Below are 10,218 nucleotides of genomic sequence, written 5' to 3' on the forward strand. Positions count from 1 at the left end.
TTTGGTACTGGCAATATGTTTTGTCATAGCTCATGAGTGCAATAAACATTACTATTATTAGAAAAAATTGTGGCAGAGAATCGTGATATCAATTTCGTGATTCATATTTTCCCCTGATTTGTGCAGGCGTATTACATCCATATATTGCTATACTTGTCGGTGCACAGGGCATTGCAGGTTTAGCGTCACAGTGGAACTGTGCAGTTTGTGGGTTTGATACTACGAAACACACTTTTAACATTAGGTATTTGATCCATTGAAATATAAAAATATGTATTCCCGCAGCTCGAACAGAAAGCTGGTTAGTAGTTTTCCAAGCAATCATTTAGATTTAATTTAATGGGACAATGCACAATTCGGTAAACGTGTCAGTGTTACCACTCAGCCCATTTTTAACTGTAGTCCTAGTTACCTAGCATGCATGTCTTGATGGTAGGAATAACCCAGTGCGCCCAGAACATGCAAATTCCACAGCGACCTGGATTTGAACCCAGAAGCTTCTTGCTGGGAGGCAGACGTGCCAACCACTGAGCTACTGTGCTGCGATTGTAGTATAAGTAGTATACGGCAGCACTGCCTCAGTTTCCTACTTATTCAGGTTAGGAACCGGCTGTATCAAGAAGTAGGGGTGGAAATCACCAGATGTTTCATCTAAAAAAGATACATTTCTCTGTTTGTTCATGTCACTTCAATTTTATTGTTGAAAAACGTGATTGTCAAGCGGACAAACTGACCAACACATATATTATAAAAGGTCGACAGTTGTGTACCGATACAGTATTGCCAGCAAAAATATCGCGATACTATGCTGAATCGATTTTTTTTTCCCCCACCCCTATCAAGAAGGGAACAGCAATAAGTCTTATGCTTTGTAGACCAACCACAATAACATTGACACATCACTTCTGCCTTTCCCCAGAGAGAGAGGTGTCATAAGTCAAACGTGCAAATATAGGTCATATCCACCCATTGGAACAAACTTCCTGGATGACGTTGAGTGTATTAAGGCTGTCCAATGAGGCTTTGTGTCAGTCTTTGGGTTTTGATATTTGAATATTTGTCACTGGGTTTCATCGGCGCTGCTGCTCTGCGTTTAAACCTTCTGGAAAGCGTTTCACTTTCTCAGAGCTCCGTAAACTCGAGTGCATGGCACCCGGCAGAGGGGCGTCTTGGGCGTTATGAGTCATCGTCGTCGATGCAGCTGATGCATGTGGCTCTCTGTGTGATAGCTGCGTCCATATTGGTTGTTTAAGTGTATGTGTGTGTGTGTGTGTGTGTGTGTGTGTGTGTGTGTGTGTGTGTGTGTGTGTGTGTGTGTGTGTCGGGCTGCATAAAGACGTCTGCCAAGCCGAGCTATGAATAATGAGGGGGCGCTGTCAGACATGGCGAGCTGATCTAGACGGCTTAATCCGGGAGACATGACAAGCGGATGCCTCTCGCCCTCCCTCTCCCACTCCTTATCCCTCCCCATCTCCTTTTCCCTCTCTTCCCCCCCTTACCTTATCCCTCTCTACATTCATTCTCTCCTCCCGTTGAGTTTGAGAGTGACGTTCAGGAGTGCCTTGAGTCAGACGTCGCCCACAAGACATTTCCACAGCTTATCAGATTTACCATTCTGAGCTGCGATAAGAAGCAAAAAGAATTCTGTTTTTTTTAGATATTAATTTTAGACGGTACTTTTATTCTCCCAGTGTGTTGTTTTTTTGAGTGAGTTCATAAAATATTGTGTGTGTGTTTGTGTGTTAGGGGGGGGGGGGAGGGGGGTGGTGGTGGTGGTTTTAAGTCCAGGCTGGGTAATCTGCTGAATCTCCTCCTGGAGATGAAGTCGGCATCTGTCCGGCCTGACCCAAATCCTCCTCTCTTCTACGAGCCTCCATAATCCCTCCTTCTCCCCCCCCCCCCCCCCCCCCCCCCCCCCCCCCCCCCCCCCCCCCCCCCCCCCCCCCCCCCCCCCCCTGCCCCCCGGCACACACTACTGTCCATCTCAAGCCCTCCAAGCACACACACACACAACCTTCAATTCTCCTTCCCTATGCTCACCCTTAGTCCCACTCTTGTACCTGTTCTGGTGGTACGGGTCTCGTGATTGGAAGGGAGACATTTTGAATCCCAGTTCTTTGGGGGTGCGAACTGTGCTCCGTCTGAATGGGTCAACAAAGGTCATCAGACGGGGCTTAACATGCTCTTACACTGCTCTGCTTTGGGAGCATGAACACAGGTTTCTTTAATACTCTCAGCTGTACTGTACAGTTACTATAAACATATTATAGGATTACTATAATCCTGCACTAGATATCCTTAGAGTCTGGTGGTTCTCTCAACCATAAATTCTGCTTTTCTCAGTCTCAGAGATACTCTGTCATGTGGAACATCTCCGGTGCAAACAGGGCATTTTTAATGACTGTCCTTTGGTTTAGAAGTGATGAGTGTGGAACTCCAGGGATCAACCCGGGACGAGGGAGTCAGGTCCGAATGTGCATGCTCTTTATCCAACATCTAACTCAAGCTGTGTTGGAAACCCTCATCCCCTCACTCACTTTTCCCTATATAGTGTTTATTTAATAGTGAACTATATACAGTGGCTTGAGAATGTTTTCCCGCCACGCTAAAGTTGATAAAAAAAGGATAAAAAAACATCTTTTGGAAATTGATCTTAATATATTAATTCAAAAAAATTTAGAAAAATCCAACATTTTAAAGACAAAGATTTTCTTTGTGAATGAATAATGTATTGTAAATATAAAAATATTCTTTCTTAACACAGGGGGCATTTATATACACAGCCCATGTTAAATTCTCATAGAGGCAGACATGTTTTTATTTTTAAAGGCCAGTTATTTCATGGATCCAGGATACTGTGCATTCTGATAAAGTTCGCTTTGCTTTTGGAATTTAAATAACCCCCCCACATCATCTCATACCCTTCACCGTACCAAGAGATAGGTATGGGGGACTTTTCTTACCCTCATCTCTAAAGTTATTCAAGCTACTTTAGGCAATGACTAAACCAGATTTGGGACACTCATTGAAAGTATCGTTGAGTCAGGAGATGCTCTAGTTATTGGCGAGATGGACAACAGCAACATCTTATCAAACCGAAAAAAAAAAAAAAAAACTTTCAATTCCCCCCTGAAACAAAGCGTGCACTGGGCGCCTGGATAGCTCAGTTGGTGGATCGGGCCCATATGTTAAGGTTTGCTCCTTAAGGCAGCGGGCCCGGGTTTGGCTCCAACCTGCTTTCCAAGTCTTTTCCTGCCTGTGTGTGTCCTGTCATTAAAGGAGAATATGGTCAATTTCAACGTGTAGCTCTCTTTATTTTAATTTGTAGTGCTGTCAGAAGTGAGTAAAATTAAACAAATCAGTGATGTATACACCGTGTTATCCTCCTGCAAGAGTTAGCACCCAACAGACCTAAACAGGGCAAGTTTTAAACGTGTTTTTAGCTTCTAAAGTTACCTTTCAACCCTTTGTTAGACAGAGAGCGCTAGTGGGCTCAGAAAATAAAGAAACTTTAGCTCAATGAGGCTTCATTTGGCCTACAGTAGACTGGGCATCTAGTAGTCCATCAATCATACTGATGAATGTGACGCAGAAACATCCTGATTTCTCTTCCTGTGTCCTCCAGGGCCTGAAGGCAGCAGACAACGACCCCACCGCCCCCCCCTACGACTCCCTGCTGGTGTTCGACTACGAGGGCAGCGGCTCCACCGCCGGCTCCCTCAGCTCCCTGCACTCCACCTCCAGCTGCGGAGACCAGGACTATGACTACCTCGGCGACTGGGGTCCGCGCTTCCGCAAGCTAGCCGACTTGTATGGCGGCGGTGACGACTAGCACTCTCCACCCCGACCTACAACATCCCTCCCCCCCCCCCTCCCGACCCCCACCACCACCCCATCCCACCCTGGCTCCAGGGGCTCAGGGGGGATGGGGTTAAGGAAAGAGCATATTGGGTAAACATGGGGTATTGATTGGCACTTCTGTATTACCACAGGACAGCTTGTAAAGAAACTCGCTGCCATGATGACGGTTGATGACACTAGGGACCATTCTGACTCCTGGCCTAGCATTTCAGGCTAAAGGACTTTATTATGTGAGCGCCAGCCCCTGTGCTAACTAATGTGAGCTGTTGTCTCTACGATGGCCATGCTACAGACGCTCATTTACACTTGAATCTCACAGTACAGGAGCACTGGGGTCAAATGTGCCTTTTTGTACATTCTTTTGATTGTGTTCAGTCTTGATTCTATACGTTGTTTTAAAGCTCCCGGGGTTTGCAACTACAGGACCACTTTGCCATGATAATGATTGTGTGTGTGTGTGTGTGTGTGTGTGTGTGCGCGTGTGCATGAGTCATTTCCACAGAGACACACTGGATGGACACTCTAAATGGCAAAGCCTATTATGAGACGCCTTGGATGATCCTACCAGCAAAAACATGGCTTTAATGTACGGCTCTGGGTGTTTCCATCTCATTCCGTCTGAAAACGACAACTACACTCAATACCCATACATGTTAATCCGTCACAGAGGTTAGCAGAATCAAACATACATATTTTAATTAGTAACATACTCCTAATACTACCACTGACCACTGAAGTCTCCTCTGACCAGAGGGCTTAATCACAGCTGGTGTTGTACCATATCTGTGAAACCGCAGTAAAAGGTTGGGCTCATTTCGCTGCATTGCTCCACTATTAATGCGATCGACTGCCCGTGTTAACAAGCTGGCCGAGATCAGACATGTCCTCTCTGCGCTCCCCCTACCCTGCAGAGACTCCTCATTCAACATCACGTCAAAGCTTTGATTGAATTGCTCTGAAGAGCGATTGCCTCTCTTTGCTTTCAACACTCTTTTTTTTTTGTGCCACAATGAATTTAAATGACTTTTGTGTCTGATTTTGGGAGGTCTGTACAAGCAGAACATGTTGTTTGTAGCGCAGTTTAAATAGCGTGTCCTTGCTGCGCTTTCACAAATGGGACATTCAAAGTTGTTTTTATTGCAAGATGACAAAACACAAATGCAAAAGTGGTGAAAGACACGGTGATGAAATGTGATTTCTATTGATGTTCGTGCAGTATGAAAGAAAACAAAAAGCAAAAACAGGAACAAATAATCAAGACAACAAGCGAAGAAACTAAATCTGAACCCATTTCAAAGATCTGTGAAATGACAAAAATCCCGAACATGAAGGAAAGGAATTAAGTTTGTATCTACAGATGAATATGTTTAGTGAACTGTTTGTGAACGGAAAATAAAGTGACTGAGTGGTGACTTATATTCAGGTCTGCTGTTTAAAATGGCCAAGCCTGTATGTTTCCTGTGTACAGTCTGGATCTGAGCAGAGCTGTGGGAAGGTGAAGGACAGAAGGTGAAACGGGCAGAAAAGCCATTAACCCAAACTGCTGTCTCTACTTCGGCTCATACATATCAACGTACAAATGTGAATTTCAGGGAAAAGGTTGTAACTTCACTGATTTTGCTTGTTGGAGTGGAGCAGTTATGTAGGTGCTGCTGCATTTCTCTGCTGCTTTTTTTAATTTGGAGACAGTAGCAGTCCATTCAACAGCTGATCACTGGAGGATAAATTCAAAGATGAAAAGTTACACCAACGTAAAAGCAATGTTACAATAAAAATAGAATCACATTTTCTATATCTAGGTATACTGTGCAAAGCAAAAGGTAAAAAAAAACAAAAAACATTAGTGTCTTTGCTATTTTGAGACCATCTTGCGCCCACGCTGTTTAAATAGCAAATGCACCTGCGCCCATGGACGTGCTGGTCCTACATGGCGGTGTGTTCAGGTGCATTCTGGGCGTATTGCTATCTTGAGGCAGCGGTAAGTGATCGCATCATTGACCAACAAAAACCTGGTCTAAAGTCAATAGTGCAGCATTTCATTGTTATTTAACAGCGCATTAGTAAAATGGGCCTAGACTTATGCACAGCGCGCACAGTGTCCTGTTACACACACAAGGCAGCGCAGCAGCACACAAACATACAAAAGATTAAAAATAAAAATGTTATGGTGCAAACCTGCCATAATAATAGCAATGTTCCATGGTACAAAAGCGCCTGGCTTTTAAAGGGAATGGGAAATGACAATCTGATTGGTTTGTTGCAAGTTACGCCCACACGATAAAAACTCTGGTAGAGCGAACACAACTGAGGAAAATAAAAAACAGCTTATGTTCAGAAACAGCCAGCACCAGCTCTGTATTTCCCTTTATAGTTAGCGGAGGCAGGACATGCCAACATGTTGTTTATTATCGCATGTCTGCTACATCTGTAATAGTGAAATATGTGGAACACACAAATAGAGTGTCCATGCCAGTACAAATTGTATCACTATTACCGTACTGGTCCTAATATAAGATGACTGATTCTAAGACCTTTTCTTTTCCAAAAGCTGCTCCTGGAAACACTTTCCTGTTGGGAAAGTTTGCCAAAAATACTGTCAATTTAAGAGGAAATGTTTCCATTCATGCTTGTGATGTGAGTTTGTTTAAATACATGTTCATGTGCAGTTCATTCTTTATTCTGTTAAGAATCTCCTACAGCTAGCGTCCCAGGTCTGTTTCTGCAGTAAAGACGTCCAGAAATTACACACACACATTCACACGTTAAAATGACTTGGCATGAACTTGCTAGCCTAGCAACATGGAAGCTACGTAGGACCCATAATGACATAATAATGTGAGACTCTCACACAGCAAGAAAGGGGTTGCACTATGTTGGAGCTGGTACTTTTATTCAATGAAAATATCTGCATCTGCTGTTATTACTACTACTACTACAACAATTTTAAATTCCTGTACATTCAAAATCTAATGGGCAAGTTGCTATGAAGTTTTCAAGTACCTTTATGCTTCTAAAGGGATGCACTCCAGCATCATATTCAGGACCAGTGTTAGGTTGTGGTAAGGATGTATGAATCACAGCGTTTGACAGTGTTGTCGTATGTTTCTATTGGTGGGAAGCAGACGTTTGGTGAAACCCAGAGCTGTACAAAAGAGCTGCATATTTTTGCCAGTTTGGTGTTCCAAAGCTTGTTATAAGACATGTACAGTAATGCTAGACTTCTGTTTTTTTTTTTTTTTTTGCTTTTATCACAATGTAACTTATGCAGCTGACTGCTAATAAAGGGAGACATCCGTCCTTGTTTTGTAGCAAAGATACTTCTTGATACTCTGCTGTGGTGGATTAAATTGAAAAAAGGCAGTGTTTCTTTTGTCTGCTGATGATTTGCCTTAGTGTTCTCTGGTACTTTTCAACTGGCTACTCACTGTAAACTGAAATATGTACAGATTGTATTTTTTTTTTTCTCTTGTTCTTTTGGCTGTGTTCTCTAAAAATGACATGCTGATATCCTGAATCCTTGTATATGTGTAATTTGGATTACAAATTAAAATGTTTTTGCATGTTTTTATCTTTTCATTATGGGAAAACAGTATTTTTCTAATCTTTTGCATGCACTGTAAGTCACACACACCAAGACACAAAGTGATTGTATATGTTGAAGAATTTATAAAAACTCATAGTATAGCTTGTTTAAAAAGGTTTTTAAAAAAAGTCATAGTACAGTATGTCGAAAAACGTTATAAAAATCATAGTATTGGATGTCAAAAACGTTAATAAAAGTTCATAGTCGAGCATGTAAAAGAAGCATGAGTCAAAAAAGTCATAATTAATTAAGTATGTAAAAGGTCATAAAAAAGTTTTAGTACGTCGGAAAAGTTATAAAAAGTCAGAGGATAGTGTGTCAAAAAGTTATGTAAAACACAGTCGTACAGTGGCTTGCATAAGTTTGCACACCCATTCTAAAGTTGATTAAAAAGAGGAATAAAAAAAATCTTTTGGAAATTGATCTTAATGCCTTAATTAAAAAAACTTAGGAAAATCCAACCTTTTATAGACACCGATTTTCTTTATGAATGAATAATGAATTGTAAATAAAAAAATGTTCTTCCTTAAAATACAGGTGGGCATAAGTATACACCCCCCTATGTTAAATTCCCATAAAAGCAGGCAGATCTTTATTTTTAAAGGCCAGTTATTTCATGGATCCAGGAGACAATGCATCCTGATAAAGGGCATAGTAAGCCACTGTATGTCAAAAAAGGTGATAGTATAGGATGTAAAAACAAAACAGCATGAGACAAGAAAAATCATAAAAAAGCCATTTGTTGAGGAAAGGCATATGTCATAGTGTAGTATGTAAAAAAGGTTATCAGTCATTGTAGTACAGTACAATGTTGAAAAAGACAAAAGGTCCTAGTATAGTAGATTGAAAAGAATAGAATGTTGACAAGTGAAAAAGTCATTACAAGTCAGAGTAAAGCATGTCGAAAAACTAGTAAAAAGTTTGGTACTGCATGTTGAAAAAAGTAAAAGATTATGGCTGCGCAGATCTGCAGCAAGGGTTGTGGCTGAGCATTTTGAGCAGGAATAAAAGGATTTTTGAAAACCAGTGAAAATTGTTGCGCTACAACTGTTATGGATACCTACTTATCCAATCCGCAAGACATAATTCCAGAGTACATACTGGCATGTTAAGCTAGGACACAAACTAATGAGCTCATCATTTTAGACAAGTGTGTGGATGCACAGAAACATCTAAAACATGCAGGAAAGCACAACGGCGGAGCAGGTATAACATGGTCACCTTGTTACCTTTGGTGCTTTAACCAAAGGTAAAGTACGTCCAAAAAAGTGTGTCTATAAAAAGTCATAGTATGTATGTATGTTGAAAAAGTCATACAAGTTGTATTATATGTCAAAAAAGTCATAAGATATGTTGAAAGATTAATAAACTATTCATAGTATTGTATGTCAAGAACAGGTATAAAAAGTCATAGAATATGTCAGAAAGTCATAGTATAATATGTCAAAAAAGGCATACAAAAGTAACAATATAGTATCTTGAATAAAGTAAAAAAAGTCATAATATGTCAAGCTAAGACACAAGCTAATGAGCTGATGATTTCAGGTCATTCAAGTCAGAGTATATGTTAAAAGATTCATAAAAAGTGATAGTAGATGTTTAAAGATTCATAAAATTTTGTAAGTATGTTGAGAAAAGTCTGTTTTGTATGTTCAGAACAGGTATAAAAAGTTGTTTAATTTGTTAAAAAAGTTGTAAAAATGTGACAGTACAGTATCTCGAAAAGTCATAGTATAGTATGTCGAAAAAAGTCATAGTTTAGTATCTTGAATAAAGTCAGGATAAGTATATGTCTAAAAGAAGTCATAACCAAGTCATAAAAAGTCAAGCTAGGACACAAACTAATGAGCTGATAATTTCAGATCGGTGTGTTGATGAGAAAAAAATTATCTGAGACATGCAGAAAGGGGTTAACAGCCAAGTAGGTCTATGATAGATGGTTTCTTGTTATCCATGGGGCTTGAAATCACAATCTGTGGGTCTGAAGGTAAGCATTGATCTCAGTGAGCATAATATATTCAGAAAAAGGTGTAAAAAGTCGTCAAAAGTTAAAATGTTAAGTGTGTACTTAATATGTTGAAAATAGTTATAGTATAGAATGGGAAACAAAGTCATAAATAAATCACAGTATAATGTGACAAAAAGTTATGAAAATGTCACAGTATAACATGGCAATAAAGTCGTAAAAAGGTCACAGTATAGTATGTAAAAAGAAGTCATATTATAGTATGTAAAAAAAGTCATATTATAGTATGTAAAAAAAGTCATTATAGTATGTAAAAAAGGTCAGTATAGTATGTAAAAAAAGTCATTATAATATGTAAAAAAGGTCATAGTATAGTATGTAAAAAAATTCGTATAGCATGTAAAAAAAGTCATAGTATAGTATGTAAAAAAAAGTCAGTGTAGTACGTAAAAAAAATCAGTATAGTATGTAAAAAAGTCATAGTATAGTACGTAAAAAGTTATAGTATAGTGTGTAAAAAAGTAAGAAAAAGTTATACAAGTTATACAAGTAATATGTCAAAAAAGTCATATTATATGTTGAAATATTCATTAAAAAGTCATAGTATAGTATGTTGAAAAAAGTCATAGAATATTATCTTGAAAAAAGTCTTTGTTATGACTTTTTTTAAATATACTTTTTCAAAGTCATACTGTAGTATCTCAAAAAGTCAAAGTATATAATAGAAAAAGTTAAAAAAATGGTTTGTCAAAAGTCATAAAACGTTATAGAACAACATGTCTAAAAAACAATAAAAAGCTCATGAAGT

At 39.4% G+C, this 10,218-nt stretch overlaps 1 protein-coding gene across 1 annotated transcript in view; it reads left to right on the forward strand.

Moving 5' to 3' along the window:
- LOC117949958 (cadherin-2-like) overlaps positions 1–5,252 on the forward strand; it is a 77,201-nt gene extending 71,949 nt beyond the window's left edge. Inside the window, exon 16 of the mRNA XM_034880571.1 lies at positions 3,626–5,252. Within this exon, the coding sequence (XP_034736462.1) occupies positions 3,626–3,832 (207 nt within the window). The 3' untranslated portion in view covers positions 3,833–5,252. The remainder of the gene's footprint in view (positions 1–3,625) is intronic.
- Positions 5,253–10,218: the final 4,966 nt, after the last annotated feature.

Source organism: Etheostoma cragini, chromosome 9 (assembly GCF_013103735.1).
Source record: "Etheostoma cragini isolate CJK2018 chromosome 9, CSU_Ecrag_1.0, whole genome shotgun sequence".
Lineage (NCBI taxonomy): Eukaryota > Metazoa > Chordata > Actinopteri > Perciformes > Percidae > Etheostoma > Etheostoma cragini.